General features: G+C 39.0%; 1 protein-coding gene across 1 annotated transcript; it reads right to left on the bottom strand.

Moving 5' to 3' along the window:
• Positions 1-301: 301 nt before the first annotated feature.
• Positions 302-26,645, bottom strand: LOC140934739 (uncharacterized). Its single transcript, XM_073384312.1, has 20 exons — positions 26,447-26,645; positions 26,151-26,228; positions 22,035-22,166; positions 21,122-21,303; positions 19,152-19,394; positions 17,792-17,904; positions 17,292-17,522; positions 16,743-16,855; positions 15,497-15,909; positions 15,001-15,195; positions 12,600-12,826; positions 11,593-12,070; positions 9,516-9,882; positions 8,744-8,869; positions 7,746-8,004; positions 6,610-7,067; positions 5,483-5,744; positions 3,050-3,408; positions 2,402-2,666; positions 302-1,202 (listed from the first exon to the last, which is right to left on the bottom strand). The coding sequence occupies exons 2-20, from the start codon at positions 26,203-26,205 to the stop codon at positions 737-739; spliced, it is 4,944 nt and encodes a 1,647-aa protein (XP_073240413.1). The 5' UTR covers positions 26,206-26,228; positions 26,447-26,645; the 3' UTR covers positions 302-736.
• Between the last annotated feature and the right edge of the window lie 1,167 nt (positions 26,646-27,812).

Raw genomic sequence — 27,812 nt, forward strand, 5'->3', positions numbered from 1 at the left:
TCAGTCCCTCGACCGTGATTACATAAATGCAGTTATTGTACCAACCCAAGTTCTCGGCATTCATTGTATTAAGGTAAACATTTTTTGAAGTTCCCACTCATGTCATTAACGCAAAAGCGTGGTATGAATGTGGGGGAGGCGGTACAGTCCCAGGTGAACTGAGTAACCATGAGTTTAATGACACGCATAAGGGAAAATCAATTTAGGAGAAAAATGGTGGGCTGATTGCTTACTTACGGTAAACCGTTTTCGACGGAAAATCGTATAATAAATGAAAAGAGTAAACAAACTCAACAAGCTATTCTTCATACTCGGAACAATCTGAACTTTAATGCAGGATACAATTGCTACGGGAAAGATTGCAGCTATTCCAGGCTAATTCATGAGACTAAAAGTCTTATCGGTTCATAATTCTTTATTATTTAAATATGCTGTTCCAATATTTGCCTAAATTTCAATTTTCTCACAGATTAAAGCCATGAATATTTCAAAGATGGATCATTTAAAAATAAGTGTCATGCACTGCGCAATGCGTATCATGGAGGAAGAGTAAACTTAGTTGGATCCCTTCCAAAAACATTCTTATCTTCCAGCGCTTCAAAGCCGTAAATAATAAAAATACTATGATCATTCACTTTCTACTTGAGGCACGTACTACTATACTGGTACTAATGGTATATCACTTTAGCAAGGTTAAAGGCCATTTCGGTTACAATTACAAAAACAGAAACGTTTCTCATCTTCTATATTTTATTGAGTGCTTTGGTAGGTGGGTATAAGATGCCACAGGAAGATCTCGGCGAGCGTGAGAAGATTCTGAATCACCCCTTGTACTTCCTGATGGCGCCTTACAATTAGAAGGTTTGGTGTACCAAGACACCTTTGATTCGTCGTACATATTCGCCCATGACACCAAGTTGCCTATCCCAGCGTTGCAACTTTGGGAGTACTGTGTAATATCAGCGCTGGTAAGAAGCCGATTCCATACATTCACTTGTGACAAATAAAGCGTGTTGGTACCGATGAATCCCTGATTGCCTGGTCCAAGGCTTATGTCGAACTTTGTAGGTGCTTTGCCATAGGAAAGAGTGCCGGTTGCTCCTGCCTTTCCGTCAACGAAAATTTTGACTTCACTTGTTTTGGTAGACCACAAGTGACACACATGATGCCAATTCTTGTCGGCAAGTACACCCATGCTCTGTCTGTAAATAACAAAAGGGATTATTGTAAATTACTTTGAAATCAGTTCATTTATTGGCGTCACTAGTATGCAATGAAGGCCGATGCACCTTAAGCTTCTGCTGTAAATTGCACAAGCTCTATTCATTGGAACGATAGTATTTGTCGGTCTTATGGGCTAAACGATGAGGTTCTAAGTATGACCTGTCTGTACTGTTTCTATTCGAAAGGTCTTTGATAATCTTTGCACAACTTAATTCGGGAAATTCAGGTTAATTCGCACTGATTGATATGGTTTTTCAAGAAATATGATTGGTTCGCTTTCTCGGAATATCAAACATTAATAAATGCTGAATCCCTGAGTTTTCATTGGCCTATAGCGAGCCATTATATCAAATCCAAATATGGTTAGTGTACGTACGCGTTAGCCAATAAGGTCAGAAGTGAACTGAAGGATTTGTTTGCTGAAAAAAGAATAGCGTCCGAGGAAAACAGTAAATGTTTACATAAATGGCAATGCAATAAATAAACGTCCAGCAAATGGACAATTGCCTGATGAAAAAGAATATCAGTACACGGTCAAAACGACTCAATCAATAACAAATTGACTACACATTCTACTATGAAACGAATGTCTTTCATTAGGGAGCTTAAGCAACTACGACGACGACCACAACGAGGACTTCCAATAAACAATAGGTTTAATGATCAAAACAACATCTCTGCACGTGCATCACGCTTTTTAGTACATTTCTTTGACGTCCACTGCACGACTACGACGTGAAACCTCCTAATTTCACGTTTTAAGGAGGAAGTGGACATACGACGACAAATTTTCCTTCTTCTTTTTGAACCTGAATAAAATCCTTAAGAATTCAACTCCAGGAAAAGTCGCTTGCATTTGACATATTGAGCGGGTCCAAATATGAAGCGATTAAGTTTGAAAGAATGCAAACGTTTTCCCTGCCGTCGTCGTCGTCCTTGTTTAAGGTCCTTAGTATCCCAAAGAGAACGTCTTATCAGAGACTGAACACGGAAATTGATTCAAAATACTGTTTTCCGCGCGTGGGACGCATACTCCAATTGACAACGCCAATTATCGGTTGTACTTTGCCCCCAACCTCTTCTCAATTGGTACAGACATTGTCAAACGTCTTTGGGAAAAATGCGTAAAACAAGAGGACCAGTTGAGATTGGTTATTTTTACAAGACGTAAATTTACCTCGTCTTTGGCTTATAAAAATCACCCACTTCTAGTCTAATGTCAGTGATCTCGTCTCCTAACAAAGAGTAAGTCAGAGATTTGGGCAAGGAAGCACCACTGACAGTCATTGAAGTAAGAACCAGCTGCACGTCTGTGTTGGAACCTTGTACTCGAACCCAGTTTTCGATTTTCAGCCAGAAGCATAAGGTGTACTCTTCAAATGTTCCTGATCCCGGTTTATCTCCAATCCAAACACCTTTGGCGATGTTCAGATCATATGTACCTGTAAAGACGAAAATAAGTATCTTTATACCGTGGAATGTTGGCGCAATAATAAATAATGACGATAATGATAATACAATTATAAAATTGCCATTCTAAACAGTGATACATACAAACTATACAGCAAGCAACTGGGATGAGGGCAAATGAGATTCCTTGGCTTTGCGTCCTTCTTAATACTTTGCGTAGAATCGGTATAGATAACGGGATGAATTAACTAACCCAATACACTTAACAGTTGACGTCTCTCATAAATATAACAACGACAATTCTCAGCAAACAAAAATGACCAAATATGGGCATTTTACTTTGGTTGCTTTTGGGAAGTTACAATTCGATTGTATTTATGTTCACATATTGCTTTAAAAAGTATCGTTATGGCACCTGGTTTTGGTTTGCACTTGGATGGCTCGGAAAACATCGCCTTCTTATTTCGGACATACATGGCTGCCCAAGAGGCCACATTGCCCGTTCCTGCGTCACATTTCTTGGACAATGTTTTTATTTCGTCGCTGGTGAAGATCCGATTCCAAACATTCACCTGCGAAAGTAAGAATTTGTTGCTGCCGATCGATGAACCCGAACGCGGGAAGGATATCTTGAACCCACTGGTAGCCCTGAATTGATAGCTTCCCGTCTTTTTCTGTATTCCATCCATGTAAATTGACCATGTAGATGTCTTACTGGACCAGGTATGGCAGACTTGATGCCAATTCTTGTCCTCAAGCGACGCAACGTATAATCTTCAAATGATCCAAAATATACGATATATGTTATTTATTTGCTAAATTTACTATGTATATCATTTAAAGGTTCAAATGTTATAGAATACAGACAATCAATTCCCATCACCAGAAGACGTGATTGAGTTTAACAAGTTCCCTGACATTTGGAAGTAGGCTGGTACCCAAGATACATATTTTCGTCGGGACAACAAGAGCTAACTGTACATTTCTGCATATTTCAAATTCGTTGTTAGTCACTGCTTCTCACGTGAAAATGGAACTTGGAGATAGGACAATATTCCTAAATAATGAGAGGCTCTTATCCGACAAAAAAAAATAGAGAATTCAGAGTAGCTCGGGTGTTGGGTGTTACTAAAACGGGGAACAGGGAGCGGGAAACGAGCACGGGGAACGGGGACATAAAAAATGGGAACGAAACTTCACTTGAACCCTAGCCCTATCAGTAACTGAAAATTCTAATTATTTGTTTTGTTCCCATTTTTCATTTTCCAGTTCCCCGTGTTCGTTCTCCGCTCCCCGTACCTCGTTTCAGCAACATCCATTGTAGCCCTTATCTTATTGCCTGACAAGTCATCAATAAGTATGTGTAATCGAATGGTGACGAGTGAAATTAGGAAATAATTTCACGCGCGTTTTGTCCAAATCCTAGTAATTTCCCTCGCCTAAAGGCTCGGGAAATTATTAGGATTTGGACAAAACGCAAGTGAAATAAATTTCCTAATTTCACGAGTATACCATTTGATTACCTATTAATATCATGGGTGACTAATTACGCTAGCAATCTTGGATTTTTGACATGTTTATCCTATATCGTATCGATCGAGAACTAAACTCTTTCAAATGTTTAGACCTTAAATTTGGCTCATAAAGTTCAGAATTTTTGAGACGTTTTCGGCAAAATACCTGTTAGAATCCTTCTTGATGTTCTTCTTGTGTGTTAAAGTTTTCTAAAGCGTCTTTTTGTGCCCTGACGTCTTCACTGACGGTATTTTAAAACTTCGTCGCCATCTTGACACTGAGACGTACGGAAGGGTTGCCATGGCAATTTTGTAATTTCACACGTGAAATTACAAATTAACGCTGAAATTTCGCGCCAAAATAAAGGAGTAATTCGTCACCTATGATATTATAATTATAATCTTGAAACTCACAGGTCATATAGAACGACAGTTAATCTCGAGAATCTCATTTTTTTTTCTATCAGCGATTTCAAAATAATTCGCTTGTTTAAGAAGACCAAAATGTTTACAAAACTGCTGATAAGACTCGTGCCTCAATACATGCTAATCAAATCCTTCTCATTCATTCCAGCAATCTCCAGGATCTTTCACGTGACATGTTCTTAAAAAGGTTGAAGCTACTATGAGCGGAAATTGAATTTCAAAAGTGCTTCTTTTTTACAGATAACGGGCGATCGTCAAAGATTGACCAGTTTTTACCGTATTTGTAACCATAACAACTTCATCCGGTCTCATAAATTTTGCTTAGACTTTACGAAGCTGTTCTTCCGACGAGGGAAAGAGGGTAACTGTCGCGAACTAAGGTCTATGAGGCAAATGTAAAACTTTACATGAGACGTACCAAACTTAGTGAGTGAAGTTCATGAAAAGTTCGACGTCTGGCTCAGTTAAATTTGTCTGAATGAGTTTGGATCGTGTAACACGTTCTGCTTCAGACGAAAAGAACGTCTGTCGGTGAACATTGTCTTCGGGGCAAACGTTGATCTTCACATACGGCGAACTAAACTAACAAATTATAAATTTGTGTGGTAATGTATATTCAGTTTATTTTTCGTTATTAAGTTTGATCAAGTTCTTCCCTTCGCCTGCTTCGTTCCGCCTGAATCGCGTGAAAAAACCTTGGGAAATTAAAGGAAGTTAACTTTCGTTCCAGCTGGAGTTGATATGTTTCCACACTTGTATTAACAGTTAATACTAACTAAGAAATCTATAAGCTTTGAAAATAACTTTGACAGCACGAATAAAATGTATAAAAGAAAGTATGGTACTTTTTCACATGTGAGCCTTGTAAGTGATTATATAATATTGTACGAAAGAGATGATCAACTTACATCTCCCAAGTTTTGCGATTGTCCCAGTCGAATCTGAAAACAGTAGGTCCTCTTGACTGATATGCGATAGAGTAATCATCCCCGCTAACTGCTTTCATTTCAAGTTCTATTAATTCTGCTGATGTGTCATAACCACCGCTGTTTTCGACCCAGTTCTGCGTCAGTTGAAGCCAAAAACACAAAGTGTACTCTTCAGCTCCAGGTAGGACCTTTCCGACCTGCACCAAATCATTGTTCTGTTCGATTTTAAAATCAAATGATTCTGTGAAAAGAAAAGGAAAAATGATCCAAAGTTTCTTAGCGCACCGCCACATGCGACATTTAACTTAAAGGAAGATTCTATATCCAGGGTACTACACTGAACAAACATCTCCTACTGCGCTTCTCAATAACATGAAAACTCTGAAATTTAGAACGTAGCATAAAATTGCGTTCTTGGCTGCCAGCAATCATAATTACGATCACGAGCAACAAGCCTTGAAAAACAGAGACACACAAAACGGATCCAAATCCACAAATGTCATCACATCTATCGAATATCAAAAGTATGATGGTCCAGTTTTGCTTGTTTGTGTGTATGTAGACTCAATTTGGGTTCTAAAATTGCTTCCTGTAGTCTGTTGCTACGCGATCACAATTAAAAATGGACATGGATTAAAACTTGACAAAATTGGGCTAATGTTTTCAGGTTTTGATCTGAAGCAAATTACTAGAAGAAAATCACAAATTTAAGCACTGTTAATTATAATGACTGTTTTCCTGCTGATATTTGTTTGTTTAAAAGTCACTACACCTCCACTACAGCATTCGGTGTACGGGTAAAGGTATTAAGTGATGACAGTAATCTTTTTGTGACTTTATCATTTTCATCACATTCTCTTTAGTAATAGGTATATTACTTTGATCTAACCTCCACGCGAAACAACCTCTCGAAAGAAGCAATATTCCCAACACAAAAATCATTTTTTCCCAGCCAAAACACTACAGTTGAAGTGAATCATGTAACAACAAACACCTCTGTAAACGAAAACCTAATCTTGGCATTTTAATTGGTTGGTTGCATATGGAAATTTCTGCTAACTGTATTTTTGTTTTGAAAATATTTAAATACAATGATCAATTAGCACCTGGTGGCGGAGGGGGAGGAGTAGTTGGTTTTGTAGTTGGGGTGGTGGCTGTTGTGGTAGGAGAAGTTGTTGATGGTGTGGTCGGAGTAGTCGTTGGAATCTCTGCCTTCGCTTTGCACTTGGAAGGCTTGGAAAACATCGCTTTCTTTTTTGCGTCATACATTTCTACCCAAGAGGCGACACTGCCCACACCTGCGTTGCATTTTTCAGACAGTTTCTGGATTTCTTGGCTGGAGTAAAACTTATCCCAAACGTTCAATTGGGAGAGTAAAAATAAGTTAGAGCCAAGTTGACTATAATGTGGAAAGTATATCTCGAAACCACTGGCAACTCTGAAATCATAGAGACCCGTCCTTTCTTTTTTTCCATCTAGGTAAATTGCCCAAGCAGATGTCCTGCTAGACCAGGCGTGGCACAGCTGATGCCAATTCTTGTCTCCAAGCGACGCAAATTCAATGCTGCGGATGATCCAAAATATAATAAATAAGTTGAGCATTTCCATCCCATTTTACTAAATTCATCATTTAAAGGTTCTAATATCATGGGTGACAAATTAATCCTCAATCTTGGCGCAAGCCTTCAGCGTCAATTTATAACTTCACAGGTGTTATTACAAAATTGCCATGGCAACGTTCCTTACCTCTCAGCGTCAAATGGCGTCAACGATTCAAAAATTTATGAATGAAGATGTCAGGGCATTAAAAGACGCTTTAGAAATCTAAACACACAAAAGTGCAGACTAAGAAGAATTCTATCATGTATGTTGCGAAAAATTCGGAAAATTATGAACTGTACCCAAACTCATCAAGCTATAAATTTTTCAGATCAACATGCTGAAACCCACGATTTTGAACCAATTTTTTTGTCACCCATGTTATTCTGATAGGAAATGGTGACGAGTGAAATTAGGGAATAATTTCACGCGAGTTTTGTCTAAATCCTAATAATTTTCCGACTCACCATTTGATTACACATGCCAATTTAATACATGTAACCTCACTTGTGGTAATAGTTAAACGATTCTATAAAATAAACAAATAATATGCTAAAAGTAAAGTCTATAAAAGTATTAGCATGGTACTTTTCATTGATTTGAGTTTTCTAAGCATGAAAAATTCAACAAAAAAGTGTCTTACTACACCCAAGGCCTCTGATTGTCCCAGTCGATTCTTAATGATGTAGGTCCTCTCGACTGATATGCGATGGAGTAATCACTCCCGCTAACTGCTTTCATCCTAAGGTCTACAAAATCTGCAACCGTGTCCAAGCCATTGGTATTTTTGACCCAGTCCTTCGCCAATCGTACCCAAAAGCACATAGTATACTCTTCAGCGCCCGGTAAAACATTTTCATGCAGAAGTGAATTGCCTTGTTCAACTTTATAATCAAACGAGTCTGTTAAGAGAAATAAAACGTTTCTAGCAACTGCTTGCAAATGCTCGCCACACCAAGACCTCAATAATTGAGAGTGAAACTTAATGATGAAAATGGCAGTTTTCATTCCTGACCAAGTCGGAAGCGCATAACAAGGAAAGCTTAGAAATGGAATTTTTCCATGAACCAGTTTCTAAGGACAGACATCGATTTTCAAGGAGAGAATTGAATTGTACCTTCCCCACTAAAATTTCCAAAAACAGTTAAAGTGTCTAGTTTTTGCTCTGATCAAAGAGACGCCTAGACGTTTCCAACAAAAAGTATATTTTACTTTTAAATAGAGGCTGGTAAACTTTTAATTTATTTATAACAGCATTAATTTCTCTTGAAGTCGACAAGGGAGATGATCAGAAATGCAGTGTAATTAAAAAGCTCGCGAGCTTGGTTGGTCCGTGAATTAATTTTCTCGCACACACCTGTGTATTACTGGGGTTAACGACATAAAAAAAAAGCATACTAGGGGCCCGTGTGAGCAGATCCTTCCGTGATAGGGATATTCTCAACCATGATTACTGGAAAGGACAAACTGGGCTAAGTGACCTTGTTGGACATTGTTAACACGGTCGTTGGATTATGTGGAATCAGACTCAAAAAGGTCAGTAAAACTTTCAAAGCCGTTTGAACATATCCAAAATGTGCCGGCAAAGTTGTATTGATAAACCATGGGTGTTTCGCATTGAAGAAAGAGACAACACCATACCGACACAATCTTTATTCTTTTTCAGCGTCTTTGGTGCCAGGCATTCTTCCAAACATTGATTTTCATCAGGATCCTTTGCAAAACGGCACTTGTTACACTTCTTGTCATTGTTTTTCTCTGAACAACCTGAAAAACAGCACTACACTCATTTTTTTTTTTCAGAAAAGAAAAGACGAAATGGAAATAATCAACAAGAAAAAGCATCAGCATGTAGCTGCTGATGAAACGGCGAGCAAAATCTGACTAATGCACTCACAAGAAGAATGGTGGGGACCATAGCGAAGAAAAAAAGCTTGATTATTATAATTACTGCTACAGATTTCCACGCAATATGACCTCTGAGGAAAGAGCATAAAAATTCCTGACCATACTGATAACGCGACCCTCTCCAGATCTGGGTTGTGTAGCGTTATCAGTGTGGAATTTCTGCGTTCGTTTAGTTACTCAGAGGTCCGATTTCGCGAGGAAACCAATGACCGCGTTGCGGAATTTCGGCTGTTCTCTCAGGCTAGCCTATTCCGAGGTGAAGGCTAAAGCTTATGTGATCTTAAGTTGCGATTTTAGCAGTTTATCTTCTTCGGAATATTTGCATTATTTCTTGGCAACAATTTAACAACTAATCGTAACAATCTACAGCGCACAGAAGCAATAAACCTGCTAGCAAGTTCTCTGGAGCGTGTAAACAATTTTCGCTGTGCCGCCGGAGCACCCCGAATGCTTGCTAACAGGTTAAGAAGCAATACAATAGAAACGCCTTCCGAAAATAACCTACTTTCAAATGGATCACAGGCTCTGTGGCAGCCCTCCATGCACAAGTTCTCTTTCGCATCCTTTACAGTCTTTTCTTTGCAGGTCATTTGGAATAGTTTACGGGATACAATATGGGCATCCACGATTCTCGCGGCAGCGCCTTCGTTTCCAAAAGCATAGAATCGAACATCAAAGTTCCTGGTCCTGTCCACCATACTAAGGAAGACATTACCAGTGTCTCTTGTGCCTTTACTTTTACCATATTCAATCAAAGTTCTTTCGCCAGAGACGGTGATGCACACGAAGTAAGCATCATACAACGATTTCGCACCCAACCCAACTGCGTCTACATTCGTCACATAATGCCTATAGTCTCTGGCATCCTTGCCCTGTAGACAGGTAAAGTGAAGCCTATCAGCAACAATACCCACATAGAAATTCCCCTCACTGGTCTCCATACATTACCTTGAGGAATTAGTTGAGAGCATTTGATAAAAGGTAAAATTATTTTCCCTTTGGCGCTCAGTTTATTAATTCTAATAACCTTTAATCCTCTTGAGAAATATTGATATTGTCAAGAGGAAATTGATGTTGGTCACACTTAGAAAATTAAAAGGCTAGTTCATTTTGTTGACAATGCCGATTAGGAGTTTTCATTCGCTACGGAACTTTTCAATGACAAAATCACAGCTTCAATTGGTGTGAAACAGGTATGTCTCCCAAGCATTATATCAAACATTGCAAACGACGTAATTACAGAATACAGTCGTCCCTCCTCGCTCCTCGCCGTTAGGGACGATTCGCAGGAAAGACGTCTGCGCAACTGCCAATTCCATACTGATGACGTGAAATCTTTAATTGATGAATCTGGTCAGGAAAGGTATTGTTCACGAATGGAAAACAAAAGGTCACAAAGGTGAATTGAACCTCGTGGAATACATTCCTCTTTAGAAGAAGCATTTGAAGCTATAATTTGAATTTTCCTGGATCTTGCTCGCAGAAGTACAAGAAACGTTACCATAATCGACCAGGAGAAACATAAAATTGAACAAATTTCAATGGGGAACCCCTTGACTACTGGATTAATTACGTAAACATTGATTTACGTCATCAGTTTGGAATTTCTGTCGCTGAGGCAAACCGAAACGTCCCTAACGGCGTCGAACGAGGAGAGAAGGCTGTATTCGCAGGCTATCAGTTTCAATCTTCTTCCTAATATGTCCATCAATGCCTCCTTTTGTATCAGCTGTGATATTTATACCTTTTTAACGTTTTCAAAGGTTTTATTTATGTCAGTAACTCGATATGGTGGCAGTTCAAACTGTTTGAATTTTGATAAATTTCTCGACACAGCTCCAATAGATTAATTTCGATTGTCATACCACAATAATTCGTATAGGTAATAGCATGATCTGTAGTGGTATTTGGCATAAATACCACGAGTGATATTTCGAAATTGTTATACGTAATTCCACGAGCCGTTAGGCGAGTGAAATTTGAGACAATTTTGAAATATCACAAGTGGTATTTATGCCAAATATCACGTACAAATCATGCTATTATTTGTTTATACTATTACCTGCAAAGGTTTGTAATTTTCACATGTAGGTATTTCAAATTAAGCTGAAATACCACTGCTCTAAGCCAATCAAATTGCAGAAATTTCTCATGTAGTAGTATAAAACGATAAATAACTCATTAGGTAAGAGCCTTAAATTTGTTTATAAGTCGTGAGCTGCACTTTTCGCTTGCTTTGCATTTGCATGCCATGTAAGCGCCTAAGGAATCAAAAATAATGGTGTAAAATCATCAAACGTTGTTGAATTAACATTTCAGATCCATTTAAAGGTATTAATGATCATTGTTGGATGTTGTCTTCAATCTGACCTGGTGGGAGTTTCGTTTCTTGCAAGAATACTCTTTAAATTTGTTTTATGGAGGCCTTAGTTTGGAATATTAAGCGAATATGTAATTCTCGTGGAGTTTTAAAGAAAGCACATTCATTTTTAGTGCGTTTTCGCTGTCATAGACGTACTGACTAAGTTTGAAAGTTTGTTGCTCAACAGTTTAAGTTGTTGCTTAACGAGATCAATGCGTACCTTAAACATCCTGACCATAGTGGGTTCTATTACGACGCCGTAGCGATTTTCTTCATTCCCTGGCTTGGCAGAAAACAGAACTTTAATTGCTCCAGTTGATGCAGCTGTAAAATGGAGACATTTTCCGTCCACATTTTCGAGCTCCAAACGAAAGGCATTGGACCACCTAGGCTTGCACGGAGGGGGTGGCGGAGGGGTTGTGGGATTGGGATCCGCTCTTTTGACCGCCTTTCCTTTAACCAATTCTTCAATACGAGCCAAACGCATTCCTTTAAGATCAGAGGGAATCGCAGGAAACGTTTTCTTGGCAGATTTGAAATCGTCTTCTGCGAGAACAAGGCTACCGTCTTTTTCTTTGTATGTCAGTGTAAGACCAAATATGGATATCTTATGGTGGCGCATATCAGTGACCTTTTCACCAAAACCGCTGTACAGATGGAAGACATTCCTTTCATCGCTAGTGTACCACTCTCCGCCTCTGTTTAAAAGAAACAATAACTAAGACCACTTATTCAGAACGCTAGGTTTCTAAGACTATGTCTTGCTTATATGGGCTACTGCTGCACTCATACCAATCAAATCTTTCCTATGATCTGACCATATTCCGTATGATCATGAATTGGTCCGGGTTTCAATCGATATCAAAGCATTCTCAACTCTTTGTTGACATAAAAAATGGACTTCTCGCTTAAACCTCATCCATTTCATTTCCATAGGGAAATATCTTCTCTAATATAAGCATTAAATGGAGTCAAAATCCAGTTTTCCAAATTTATAGCTACTACTCTTTTACAGCTGTAGTTATAAAATCCGCGTTTTTCCAACATCGCAATTATTGATTCTAATTCTAATTTCTTAAGCTCAATGAGGTGCAATAGAATAAGAAGTTTTTCTATTTCGTAACAGTATTTATCTGAGCATGTAGATCTACCAGCAGAATAATCGTGGCGTGTGAATTGATTTGAACCCGCCAAATAATTTGCGATAAAAAAGAACAATCAGTCAACCTGTAGTGAAGCTTCCTGGTCATATTTCGTTTGATGCTGTAAGCTTCGTGTAGCGGGTTAATCAAGTCATCCAACATGTCAAATGTCACTTGATAAGTTGCTCCACTGTTGACGAGGTCTTTCCAGGACAGTGGTGTCTGATCAACCAGCGACTCAGTGTATTGAGGCTCGTCTCTCCTGCTTACTGTGCACTTTTCTAGTTTTACTTCAGACAAACTAATGGGGCCCTATATTATACATAAAAGAGTATGAGAACGCCAAAAATTCTCACGTACAATCTTTTGCCTCATGTAAGGGAATCCTGATTCCCGATTCCGGAATCCGGGAAAGTTTTGCTTGTGGAATCCAGAATCCGGAAAATATATTTGCTTGTTGATTCCGAAATCTTGGGCTTTGGAATGCGGAATACAAATCGAGGAATCTGGAATCTTACCATTGATTGTAATCCGGAATCCTAGTTTTAATGACAAAGAATCCTAAATCTAGTACCTTGAATCCCGAATCTAAGGGTTAGAATCCGGAATCCGTATATGCTTATTTTCCGGAAAACAAGACAAAAGAAAATGAATTGCTAAAAATTACCGCGCTTTTCAATAACATGCGAACTCTGAAATATAAAAGACGGGCTTATAATTGCGCTTTCGCTGCCGTCAATCATAAGCATTTGAACCTTGGAAAATAGAAAGATACAAAACGGATCGAAATTCACCAATCAGAAAACGCAAAAGATGACTTTTCGAACTCGCTAATTAAAATTCTAAGAGTCAGGCAAAGATGATTGTCGGTAGCGAAGAGGGCAAGCGTTAGTTCCCTTTTGAACATCAGAGTTGACGCGTGTTTTTGAAATGGGCAGTAGGAAAATATCACCTTTCCTTGGCCAGAAATGTCAAAATGTTTCTCACAAAAAGAGGAACTGAAACTTGTTTGCAATACTACTTGGGTTTCTTAAACCCAGTCCTTTCGAAGAAAGTTAACCTTTAACAGTGCAAGAACTGTCGCACAATCAACTGGATGTGCCATCCAAGTAAAGTCACGCTAAAGAGGCTGTGAAACAGGTTGACGCCCCAGGCAGAGACAATCATCACGGAAGAACAAACAGGCTTCAGGGAAGGACAGTACAACACAGTGATACCAGAACAGATATTCAACCTCAGGATACTGTGTGAGAGGTACCTCCAATATCAACAAAAGCTCTCTATCACGTCTTTTTTGATTTCAAAATGGTGAGTTTGACAGAGTATGGCACGAAGTCCTTTGGCCTACTATGAGGCTTTACAAAAGTGATGCCAACCTGATTCCAGTCAAAGACATTGTTTACAACAAGGTTAGCAGTGCAGTCCATCTTAATGGTGGCACAAGAAATTGGTTCAGAACGACGGTCGGAGTCATACAAGGCTCTCTGCTCTCACAGATCTTAATATCCTTCTGGAGAGAATTGTGAATAACCCACTGGAAGATCACAAAGAAATAGTCAGCACTGAAGGCAAAACAATCGCTAATTTATGTTTTGCCGATAAAATTGAGGGCTTAGCAGGAAAAGAGGAGGAAATACAACTGTAGCCTCTCTCGTTGATCGCCTGGATAAGACCTCTTCTGCCGTTTGCATAGAAATTAGCGTAGAAAAGACCATAAGACATAAGAGTCAACGGCAAAAATTGGACCAACAGGACATTTTTAAGTACCTGGGCGCAGTTGTCGCAGATCAAGGTTCCAAGCCTGAAGTACCGTCCAGGTTTGCACAGACGACAGCAGCACTATCGAAACTGAAGACCATCTGGGACAAAAAGAATATCTCCCTTAGCTAAAAAATCAACTGCGCTCCCTGGTTGTCTTGGTACTCTTGTACAGCTGCGAAACCTAAACATTGACAAAGGACATGCAGAATAAAGGAATAAATTGCACGCCACTGAGATAAGATGCTTTAGGAAGCTACTTAGTATCTCATACAAAGACCACATTTTTGGCATAAACGAGGAAGTCAGAAATAGAATCAGGCAAGCCATCGGGACCTATGATGACATCTTACCCAACGAATAGTTAATTAAAAGTGGTTTGGGCATCTATCAAGATCAGAAGGGCTTGCCAAGACAGTCTTACAAAGAAAAGTGCAGGGAGGAAGAAGAGAAAGACAAAGAATGCGCTGGGATAATTACATCCCTGACTGGACATGAAGGATTGAGATTTTGTGAATCCCTAAGGGAGTTTAAAAACACGATCATAAGGAAAAGGTTGGAAAATTCGTGGTGCCCCAACGGTGATCACGGCTACGGGATAGGTGCAGGTGTAGGATGATAATTAAGGCTCTCGACAACTTGTAAATCCATTACATATCTATTCTGCTATCAGGAAAATATACAACCGGGGCCAAAAGCGAGTCCTTTGTTTTTTTTTTCTTATTTACCTCTTCCATATAAATTTCAATGGCTCTGCCCAAGCTTGTTCGTCTTGCCATTATCGCTTCTTCTAGGCCTTTTCGGTTATCATATTGGCAGTATACTTTTGTCTTCTTTCCTTTAGGCGAATAGTTGTAGTAAAATCTGCGCCCATCATCTTCCGTTTCCATATCTGCTACCTTTCCTTCGCAGCCCCAGGTCACCTGAGAAATATTAAAAAACAATCCACCAATCCAATCAAACAGTGTGTTGAAATGCTTGTCAAGAAAGGTGCCGACTGAGACAACTTACGAAAAGAGTCTGCACGAAAAAGAGAAAAGAGACCGACTGTGGCTGTTTACAAGAAGAGATAGTAACCCATTTGCGAAGGCTTCCCTGAAAAGCGGGTAAGAGGTAAGAGATAGTTCGAATTCGGGTTACGTTATCACCTGGGTCAACTTTAAACAAAAAAATGATCGAAAAATGGATTAGTTTCTAAGTAATTACATTAGTGTAACTACCTACCTTTTCTTCAGGAAACAAGTCATGCGATCGGAAATTCACCAGATCAACAATCGATCCCATCAAGAATTTAAACGCTTTTGGGTACCGTGGAATCGACTGCAGCCACTCCTTGAACTCTGCCTTGAATGTTGGTGAATAAGCATCGGAGAGAATGGAGGCAATTTCTTGGCTTCCGCCCTGGGCCATTATTGACGTAGAGGAAGTCTTCACTTGCTCGCGCTGTTGGTACCCGTTTTTTTGGCTATATTTAGCTCCAACACTCGAGAACAGAGTCTTATACTCCATCTCCATTTCTACAGCAAACTCTGTCTTTTTTTGGCCCTGTTTAGCTTGTTTTGTCTTCCTTATTTGAAGTTGTCCTCCGAACTTTGCCGACTTGATGTAGTGTGTCCCCCAGCGCTGAATGAAGTTCTCTGTCGTTGCAAATAAAATGTGTCACATATGCATCATGTTACACTCAAACTCAGTTGGTCTAAAAACTTAGAGGTAAGCTTCATTATATATGTTGTGGTTCAATTTTATCCTTGGTTTAAATTTTATCTTCTTTTGTTTTTGGGTAAGGTAATGTATGAAAATTTTCATTATTTTATATACAAAATCACAACGGACCAATGCACTATAACTACAAGTCGACTATGTCAAGGACATAGGGCTTCCACGAGCTTCAAGAGCATTTGTTTCATAGCCTGGTTATAAGATAGGAAACAATACGGTTTTGTTGACAAATCAAGACCTCTATTGAGTACTCTAGTTGGTAAAATAAGCCCTCCATGCCACTAATACCATAAACCCTAAAAATAACAGCGAAAACAGGGTAGAAGCATGTTTTCCCAAGGATTAAACACGGCAACAACCAATCGCTTTCACTGCACACCACTAAGACAACAATTCCTGGCATGAACAGTGAGGATCAAAGTCGACCAATAAATTATTATCAGTGACGATCGTAATACACCACTCACTGCTGTTGCCGCAGCCAATCACCACCATCATCTGATGAAGATCTAGATTAGCAGGATGGGATCCAAACGTGGTATTCAATATCAAAGAGATTAACGTAGGTCGAACGATAAATTCTCTATAGGAATGCTACACATATTAGTTGCAACTGTTACACAATACCTGCCGATAGCTCAAAACCCTCGGTTGTTGACCTGCTTCCATGTTATGCCTTTCTTCTAATAGCTTACAAAGGAAAAACATTTTGATATGTCAAGATGATTTAAATATAGTATTTTCTACTCACGATATTTCAATGGTGCTCCAGCCTCAAAGTAGGAATTTGGTAAATTCATAAATTCACGCAGGAAAGACAAACTCAAATCCTGTGGTTTCACCTCGTCCATGAAAATCTCATACCTAAAAAAGGAAGAAAATATTGATACAGAAGGCGGCTGAAAATCGATTAAAAAGACTCTTCAATAAAACAGTGACTATAAATTCATTCATTAGGATACATATTACACTTTGTCTTTCTTTAAGGTTGATATCTTTTTCACATGAAATTACAAATTGTACTGGACAACAAAACACTACATTGAGCAATATTAAAAAGTTTGGACGTAACAGTAAACAATAAAATCACGATCGAACCTACTAACAAGATAAAACATTTCAAGATTTTTAAAATGGCATAATCTCCACTAGGCTGCGTCACCTAAGTCTATACCGCTGGTTAACAAAAAAACCGTGGAAATTTCAAGGCAATATTTGTTCCTTTCTAACAGCTATTGTACAGAAAGATGGGTACCCATGAGCACTCACCTTGCGCTGCATTGAAAATTCTATGACTTACCTATCGACGTCGACATACAGAACAGACAGAAATGTCTGACTCGCTCCAGACGAAGAGCTTCCATAGGCCTCCTTCACACCAGCATAGAACCCAAAAATTGAACCAGAGACACCTGCTTCCTGCTGGATGTAGCTTCGATATTCCGACCGACTCTCAAAAGTTAACATGTAAGCAGAGGTATCGTAAACACCATGTACGTTCATTGTGTCTGGTACATCAAGGTCGTCGTACCTACAAAAAGGTAGTTAGAAAAATATCTTAAAATTATCATAGAGTAACACTGAGGAAAACATTTCTGATATTCGTCATCGCGTGGCTTAAACGGTCAATTTGGATACTTGGGATGACATGAACATATCGCCAGATCACCACTTTACAAATGAGTGGACAGTAAATACTTATAAAAGAATCTTCAATATTGAAAATATATATAACGTACAAAAATGAAAGGGGAAAAGTATATTTTGGAAAGCAAAAACACCTCCAAAGAATATACTTACGATGCTTTGTTCTTGCAGTTTCTTTGTACTATACTCATTTTTCTGGATTCTGGACTGTATTTTCCTCGACCATCAAACCCAACTCCCATAAAAGCGGCTCCATCAATCATGTTCTGGGCAAAGTGAACATGTGGTTAATTAATTCATTAGTCATTATATTTTTTCGCACAAAATAAATGCTAATCCCTATAACTAAGATGAGTACGTACCGAACAACTAAATTAGATTATCACCAGCCGGGCTTCATGGAACGAATGTTTTATGAATTTTATCATAATGACAGTGATTCCACAGTTAGATGACTCTCGGTTATATAATCTGTACCCTAAAGCCTACTGGCCTCGAACGCTTTCCTGAGTAGATGCGTGCCGTTCTTAGAAAAGCCGCCTCCTGGACCAACTCTACCTTTGCTGCGACACCAGTCGGGTTTAGTTCTGTTTTTCGGGTAGCAAACAGCTCTTACACAGCTCCTGAAGATTAAGAAGGCTCTGCAGGGATTATTCCACTCCGGACCAATTTGCGAGGACCGGGTGGTGGTTGCCTCAACAACCTAGTACATATTGAGGCCCTCGTCCCAGGGTTATGGGACTTATGGGCTCCTGCTTGCGCCCACAGGGAAGGGAATGGACGCCAGGGAAATATGGGAGGATTCCCAGGCAGGAAATTCAACTTCAACATCCAACATCCGACATCAATACAGAGAACTGTACTATTTTATACCAGTATATACGGGTGTCGCATGTCATTTAAGACGCTAAGATTTTTTTTGTGCTATTTATACGAGAAGTTCGTCTTTTCATTAAGACGCGGCTTCTGTAAGCATATAAATGGCCAAATTGTGATATTAATGAGCTTTAAAAAATAAAATAATAACGGCGTGAAGGAGGCTGTTCTAGTCTCAAGGTTGTTCGCTTACAGTAGGTTAGACTGTGGCATAGGTTACTGAGTCTAGTTAAAAGTTCATTAGATCCTTTTAGCTTGTATGTTTTTATTTTCCCATATCAGGCCATGCGATGTTACTTTAGAGAACTGTTTCTCTCATTCCACAAATTTCGCACTATCCGTGTGATAATAGCCTGTTCCAGGTTCTCCGATAGTAGGGATCACGCGCAAGTGTACGCAAAAAAGGGGGCGGCGGCGGAGGGCAAAAGGATGGGAGTTTCCTCTCGTTTTATTTTCGTGATCGCGCTTGCTCAATTTCGCAAACCCGACTATCTCGGAGCCTGGAACAGGCTAGTGTGATAATCCAAAATTTATGAAAATACAAATGACAGAATTTTCCTCGAGAACTCCACTTAGTCTGAATTATTGTGAAAACAAAACGTACAAGCAGGGAAAGGACTAGAGTAGTTTCTCTTACAAGGCAAATAGGTGAGGCAAACTTGGCGTTATAGCATGGATCACTTGGAGTGTAATTGGTGCCGTAGCAACCGTTCATCATAACGTATCCCAGACCCATGTTCGGAGCGTAAGTAAACGGCTGCTCTCCATGTTCCTTCTCTGTTTGTTCCGTGTCGGAGATTGACGCACCCATATGGTATCCCGGGGGTACGAACATATCCGGGGTACTCCATCCTTTATCAGGCATGATATCAAGTTTGATCTGTGAATAAATAGTTTGTATTGTGAGTAACAGAAGTTCGCGCAGTAACTAACATAAAAATTCAGACAAGACTAAAACCGAAGCTTCTGTTCAGGACTAACCGTTTACTTCACACAATAAACTTAACATTAGTAGTCGATAATTAGCCTGAAAAAGCAGAAATATTTTTCATATCTGTTTCACACGCCCTTCCTCGGCGTGTCAAACCTGAAAAGTGGAAAAAGGCGTTTGCTCTTGCAGGCTAATTGATTATGTCATAGAAATCAATACCTCTGACAAAAACAATTAGAACTTTAGCCCATGCACGATCCGATGAACAACTATAAACTGTTATGATTCCTTTAAGTGGTATGGCTCAGCAGATTTCCTAACAGCATCTTATTCCCCTTTCAGAGGAGCACCTAGTATTTCTAAGTACTTCAGCAGTGATCTGTAATGAGTAGTACTTCATAGCACTGTAGTAAAATCCAACGAGTGGTCTATTATCAATGCTGCGTTCTGACTGGTTGAGCAACTACTAGCATATATGTTATAGCCCACTAGTAGCGAAAAGTGCCGGCTTTGAAAACCAAAACAATGGCGGCTGAATTGGGTTTTGATAGCTAAAGTTGTTTTGCCTCGATATTTTTGACCAACTAGTTGGATTTTACTAAAACAATTATTACTCTCGCCCTCATGGCCGCTGAGTCAATAGCCCATTCGGGCTATTACAAAGAGCTAATACATACAATAGGCGAGTGCAAATATTTCCTGTTCAAGTACTTTCAACTTTCAACTTTCAACTTTATTTCATAAGACTATTGGTTACAATAGACTGGCCCGCAAAATAGCAATTGCTAATCTAGGCGGACCAGTTAAAAGAAAAATAAATTGAAAGGAAAAGAAAGGAAAGGAAAAGGAAGGAAAAACAACAATTTTAAGTTACAATAAATAATATTCTATCACAGTTTTATTTTAATTACATTAAATCTGAACAAGCAAACAAACAAATACTTTAATACAGAAATCACTAAACTATTAATCGAACTTTTTCAACTATTAAGGACGTCTCAATATAGTCATCTTCTCTTTTTAAGATATCCGAAAGCAATCTGTGAAGTACTTTCCTAAATTTCTTTTTAGGAAGATCTCTAATATGATCAGGCATCTCATTCCAAAGTTTTACACCAAAGCGAGACAAGGAGTTTTTGTGTATTTCCAGCTTTGAGCTTTTGACGTATCAGGCTACAAATTTTGTTTCTATAATATTTGTATTTGTCTTCGTCACCGGACACATACAATTTGTTTTTAACCATAATGGATGCTTTTAATCCAGTAGTAATCCAAGGCTTAGAAAGCTGTTTGGCTTTACGCTTTGATAACTTTGTAATGGGAGCATGTTTGTTTACAATCTTATTAAATTTCTTATAAAAGGCCAATTATGGCAAAGAGAAAACAGGCCACTAAGTGTAAGAGATTCACATGGAAGGAGATGTGTAAAAGCCCAAAAGAAGCATGGATGGACACAGCTGAAAAAAATAATAAAACCAGGCAATAATAAAACCAGGCTGCATTCGGCAAAATTTGAAACAAATCTCCCGAGCGGCATTAGTATGCAAGAATGAAACTTGGCAATTTAAATTATAGCGCTCTTAATTCTTAATCGCCAAAAATAGACAAATTCGACCGCTTCTTCTCTTCTGTACGTAGATTAAATCCATCGTCACCACTAACTCCCTAACACGCACCTCTTTCGCCAAAAACTTGGAAGCCTTCTCTTGAGCTTCGTCGATAATTTTGAGCTGTTTGTCCACCAGTTTGCCCATGACTTCCAGTCCTTTGTCAACAACAGCTTCCTGAACTTTGGGGTTTTTTAAGGCTGTCATTGCTAGCGCAGGAAGCGCTTTTTTACTTCCAGTTTCTGTTTGGCCTGTAAATAAACATTTACATGTAAGAGATGTGAACGCTATCTTTTGTCATTGAGGTCTAGAAGTTTCTCGCGAAGTGAAGTAAAGTCGTCATGTTGCTCTTCAGAGTTTACGTACTCAGTGTTGATTAACGACTTCGTACGTTGTGCAATATGTGATGTCGTGGACTAGTGGACAACAAGACGCGCCCTGTATACATTACATATTAAAACGTTCACAATAAGCTCTGACGTCAGCATACAAGGGCGCCACTGGCAGCCGTTATCAGTCCATTTATGAGCTTAGTGTAACCCACCCATAGTCCATAATATGAATGATGTGTGACGCGTGAAAGGTAGACTACACCACCGGAAACTTCCCTACTCTTTTCGACCAATAGTGTGGGTCCTTTCTCTCCCCTTTCGATTTGACTAATAAAAGGATGAAGGAGAAGGGCCAAAGGCTTAACGTCACCGCCAAGAAGTTTAGAGATGGTTCAGGCAAAGTGCAACTTGTAAATTATTGTGATAGAACAATACAACCTCTGTTTGTCTGAATATAACTTCTATATTTTTGGTCTTACAAGAAAGTAAGCTTACAAGGAACGTTCCTCTGACGGTCAAAATATTCCCTTGGTATGTGCATTACTGGAGTCTTTTACTCCTACAAACTTTAACACAGTCAATTTGAAATTTAAACCCTTTCAGCTAAAGTCACCGAATATATTTAGTTAAATGTTAATTCAGGGACGCACCTTCTCCGGTATTGCTTTGGCTTTTTTCCCCATCTTCGGCTAGTGTGTCTTCTACTGCGCTACCATCATCTTGTTCTTTAAATCCACTTGAATCTTCAGCCTTATTCTCGCCCTGCAGGACTGCAGATTCGCCTTTTTAACAAAAAAATAGAAAATGAACATCACGGTTAAAACTGAACGACAAAGTCTGAGTTATACATAAAGTGGTATTCTCCGGAATCCGGTCAAAAAATGACTGACTGTATCAGTTAATATAGGTTGACATTTCATGAACCTGCATTCTTATTGGCTGCTCGATAAAAAGATGAACCGTCTATCGCGAACTGATCTGGTGTTTCTTTATAACTCGACGAACACCTGCACTTATGCAGTTATTTTTGCCGTTGAGGAGTTGAATGAATTCTCCTAGAGACTTACCCGGATCACGCAAATGTTAAAGTTTTGTCAAAATACGCCTTGAAATGGTTTAGAGGAAACCCGTTCGAAGATTCAAAGGTGTTCCCTCTTCTTCAGTGGTCTGAAAACAACCACACAACTGTTTTGCTTGCTGACTTGCTTGTTTGATTTTTTTTTTTCGCTTGTTTTTCTTTTGCGATTCACGTTTTTAAGGGTGAATCAGCACTCTCCCGATCGTAATTCAGGTCCTAAGTTTTGAATTAATTTGTACATTCATTACATTAAACTAGAAATGCGATTATCGCAATTTTTTTTAGTTCCAAATAGGAATTGAACGCACGACATTTCAGACACTAGTCGGATGCTCTCTTTACGTCAGAGATACTGTGAACTCTATATATAGTGATGAGCAAATCATTTTTCCTATGTACCGACAAAATTCTCATACATTTCCTCCAAAAAACCCTCTATAATACGGACCCTCTCTAATAAGGACAACGGACACAAAATCTCGGCCTTTGGGAGCAAAGCAGAGCTTTTTTTCGTACAAACTTAACCTCTTTATTACGGACACTCCAGGGACTAGGTGTCGATAATTTGCGGTATGTACCATGTCCTGTCGGCAGTTACACAAACATTGACACTTTATCAATCAGCGATACCGATACCAGAACATGTCAATAGAAATCAACAAGACACTGAATTTAGTTACGGAACACTAAATCCTGTCAGTGGGGTCTTAAAAGTGACGCCATCATAGTGACCTCTCTAATACGGACACGTCGCTCTGTCCCTTCGGTGTCCGTATTAGAGAGGCTTGACTGTACCACTTTTTTTGCTCTAAATCGCACCTTTTCAGCCAATTTACCGTTTTTTTTTTCGTCGTTTTCGGCGCCATGTTTAACTACGTTGTATGTGCAAGCGCATTAGCCCTTTGGATTTCGTCAAGGTTCGATCAAGGTCAACCAGATGATGCAATTGATGTTGGACACACGGGGTTATTTGAGTTCGGCGAGGGAATGAAATTTAGAGCTGTTTAAGAAGCGGGTATTATAGCTGAGCTGGAGATTGTGTCCTACCTTTCTTGGTGTTTAACTTCCAGGGAAAGGAATAAATTCAATTCCGGGAAAGTACGCTTGCTAAATTTTGACTGTGTATTCCTATATTTATCCCATGCCTTAGAGAATACAGTCATTCAAAAAACGTGAACCTGTTGCCTATTCTGCGGTATGCAACCGGTAGTATTTCACGTAAAAATCCCGGCGATGCTTGCGGCCTCCACATTTTCCCGCCAAAAATAGAGTGGATAGCGACAGACAAAACATTCCAGAACCAAGTTTGTAAACAACACTAACACTTGAGTCTTTACTACAATTTGGACGTCTTAGAGGTCAAAGTTAAAAAAGTAGGTCAAAATTAAATGAAATCAAATAAGCCAGTTAACCATGCAGTTTTGCGAAAACCGAGATGGATTTACCCTGCACTTCGAAACAAGAAAACCTGTAAACTGAAATACCGTCAGAAACTTTCGAAAGCTGTCATGCCAATTACTTCAAGATGCAGGTAAAAATAGACAGAAGTGAATACGAAGTTTATTCATTGATCAGCTGTGGATCATTTGCACATAGTAGCTGGCAGACCACATATAGTATTCATTGTTTTAAAAGTGACTTTCTCCGAGTTTACCTGTGATCTCGAGTTTTAAAGGCAAACATGTAAACAAAGAAAAATCAAGTCACGATTGGGATATTCATAGCATACCACGAGAAAGCATTGCATAACTAGTAAGTACATGCACTGACATACACCCACACGGATAAAATTCTGCTAACGCACCGGATTGTGATGATAAGACCTTTTCGCCAAGTCATATAACTAAGTTTAAAACACGATGAACTGATCTAGACGAACTGAATGAAAATATAAACAGTTCGCACAATAGCAAATATTTCATGATTTCATATGCCATCAGCGATGTTCGGTTCAATGACATCGATGATCTCGCAAAAACCTATGATTTGTCGCGGCATATTTGACCTAGATGTGTCACACAAGAAGCTATCATTACCTTCGAGGTTACCATGCAGCTTTTGGACGATTGCAGTGATATAGATAGCTCTTTCAACGATCTTCTTCTCACTTTTATTGATCATACTCGAGGCCGGCTACGCCGAGAGCATAAAATACTTTTTATTTTTCCAAAAATGTTTTCATGACTTTTACCTTATTTTGAAATAACACTTGACGGTCAAGCTAAGGAAATCTCGAACGCACTCACTAATACACGATTACAACTAGTAATAACCAAAGGTTACGGAGTGCGGGCGACAACGATCGAAGGTTAAAAAGCTTTTGCTCCAACGCTATGCTTTGCGTTGGTCTGCACTGACAGATGGTCAAAATACGCGTGATCAGATGACGAGGCGTCAGGAAGATCGAAACGCGCGTGATCGAATTGCGTTCTATGCATTCCATTCATTCTTAGTGGAAGTCCAAACGAATGCTGGCTACATACGTGCGACGCATGCGTAATAACAACCTGAAGATTAGGATTTCGGGCTCCTCTTGTCGCCTGCAACTGTTATATCTGGTCATTAATGTAGCTTGTTTCAACTTTCTTTTGCTTTGAAAGTGTCACTTCATTGATGATGTACAACGAATTATAAAAAATTCATTTCGTAAAAACTCAGCAGCACCTGCCTTGCCACGGGTGGAAGATTGACTCTAACAATGACCACTTTGAAGATGTTAAACAGGAGAAATTTCTCTCTTTACGGACTTTTAAAGATTAACTTTTTTGCCAGAAGATGCTTCTATATTTATGTAAATATTTTTAGCCAATTTTTACCAGAACACATTGTCAATTACTGATCTGCCGAAATTATCGAGTTCCCCTTCAAATTGTTTCATAATGAATGATGAAAATTATTGATGAGTTTTGTTTTTTTCTGAAAAAAAAAAACGAATTTAAATAGAATTGTAAGACTTGCCCACAAGTTGACCTTTTTTTAAGCGTCGAGGTCGCAAAAACAAGCTACGAAAATTGTTTCGAAAATCGTTCACCTGCTTTGGTAAAATTACTTATTATGCGACGTTACTCTGATTCAAACTATTCTTTTGTTTTCTTTCTCAATGAAAAACCAGTCTTTCTTTTTCCTTTGTTTTTCTTATTCTATACTTCCCTGGGGGGTAAGGTCGGCTTTATAGTTACTTACAGGGGTTATATTAATTGCTGTATTTTAGTCAATTCTGTGCTACAGTCATTACTTAGCGCCTTTATCCAGACACGAAATGTTCCTGTAGAAAGATGAAGAAAATATGAAACAAATTTCATCATGGAACTCCAACCATAATGGTTTTTGGTGACTTTTGCGAGCATATCATTAAAACTTGAAGATAAAATGGTCTAACATTTTCAAGTTTCAATCCAAGTTCATCCTCTTCATCCGTAGCAAAAGACGAGAGGAAATAGTTTAAATGCCAAAAAAAAAACAGTCTTAATTAACAAAACTGGGTCATCATTTTTGGAATTCGATTTATGCGAAGACACGGTCGTTTTAGCTTTGTCATAATATAGCAAATAGCATGAAATAGCGCCCTTTAAGCACAAAGACTAATTGTAACTTAACGAACGGTGTACTAAGTAGGTCTAAATTTTTTTTATCTAACTGTGATAAATAATAAACTGTTGTGTGAATTTAAAAATTTTCTTTAACTTACAATGATGCTGAGTTATGCAGACGGATACAAACAAGAACAATGTGACAGTCTTCATTTCCTTCGTTTTTACCAGCAAATCTAAAAGGCAAATAGACAAATAGAAAGTAATTGAGTTACTGCTCGAGTCATCAATTTGGGAAAAACAAAGACAACACGAAAATGACCACTGATCTAAGGAGCAACAATCGGTTGAGGTAAGTTAACGAAAAAGACCGGAACATTGTACAGAGCGAAAAATTTCTACTTTAAGAGAAAAAAAAGGAAAAACTGAACTATTAGAAAAATAAAACACTTACCTGTGAGTATAACTCTGCTTTGCCTAAAAATGAAGTCGAAATGAATAGAACAAGCCTTATGTTTCCAAATGGCGATTACTTATTGATACATATACGTACGTGTAACACATTTCAAAAGATCGCATGGTTGCACTGACCCGGGGGCGGGTACAGAAAATTTGGAAAGGGGGGGACACTTGCCAGTTATATAAATACCAATTATTTTACTGAGAACTCATGAAGATAATATGACATTTCACAGAAAAGGGGGGAGCAGCCCACTCGGCCCGACCCCTAAATCCGCTCATGATATCGATCAATGACCAGTTAACCACCTGATTGTAACCATGAATGAAATTTATTTTCGTGGTAACAGTCACGGCACGCAGCCCAAAAAACTTGATACTTTTCCTATTTTAAAAGGAATCAACGCGAGGATACCTTTTGTGGCAAATTCTAAAATCAGTGTCAGATCCAGTCCTTCAGATAAGGGAGGATGGGCGGTCATCCAGACCCTGAGATAAGGGGGGCGTCTCAAAAAAAAACTTTTCGGCCCTTCAGGCCTCAGTTTGGTCGAAAAATAAGGGGGGGCCCTCCCCTGGATCCGCCACTGAAAATGGTGGATTAAACCCATTGCAAAATCCTACGCAACACACGGACACGAGGTGCCTGGTTCAGAAAGCACAGTTCCTTGGAGCGGTAGACCCGGGTTCAACAGCGAAGCGCAGCGCATCTAAAAATATATTGAATATTTCTGGTCCTCCGCGAGACTGAAAACCATTTGCGAGTTAACAAGTCAGAAAAAAAGCGCTGGTACAAGGCAAACTATTCCCATCAAGAAGACGTTTTAGCTGTTTCTTTGCAAACAAACTGAATAGCAAGAATTAGTTAGTACCGAGCATTTTCGTTGTCGGAAATGCATTACTTTTTCTAGCTATCCATTAAAACTACACATTCGTTAAATTATGTGTGAAAATATTTAAACTTCCAGAAACTTGTGAACCCATCTCAAGGCATCGAACGCAGCCAACTCGAGGAGATTGTTACTCGTTACAGTGAGAATTCTTCGGTTGACGTATATACTATCGTCTACACTTTATGCAATTCACTGACCAGAAGGTAGAACGGCCATTAGAGAGTTCCTCGGCCAATTCCAAACCTACAGGAGATCTCGTTCGAGTGAAACACCAAGAGCATTCGAGTCTTCGAAAACAAACGAAAGAAATAAAGGTCTCTCTTTTTATCTTCTTTGACTTTAACTGCGGATAAAAAAGATTCAAAATACGGTAATTTAAAAAACGAAGATAAAGTTAACATGTGCATTATAAGGGTTACAGGGCACCCAAGAAAGGAAGAAAAACTTTATTTAAACATGGTAATCTTATGA

The sequence above is a fragment of the Porites lutea genome, chromosome 4 (genome assembly GCF_958299795.1).
Source record: "Porites lutea chromosome 4, jaPorLute2.1, whole genome shotgun sequence".
Classification (NCBI taxonomy): Eukaryota; Metazoa; Cnidaria; class Anthozoa; order Scleractinia; family Poritidae; genus Porites; species Porites lutea.

Bases quoted from the DNA above. Each gene is read 5' to 3' on its own strand.
- LOC140934739 (XM_073384312.1), bottom strand. From the start codon at position 26,205: ATGAAGACTGTCACATTGTTCTTGTTTGTATCCGTCTGCATAACTCAG. The intron at 15,910-16,742 runs GTGAGTAGAAAA...TTGCAACGACAG, and splicing joins TGGAGCACCATTGAAATATC to AGAACTTCATTCAGCGCTGG. The intron at 12,827-15,000 runs GTAAATAAGAAA...TGTATAATATAG, and splicing joins TTGAAATTTATATGGAAGAG to GGCCCCATTAGTTTGTCTGA.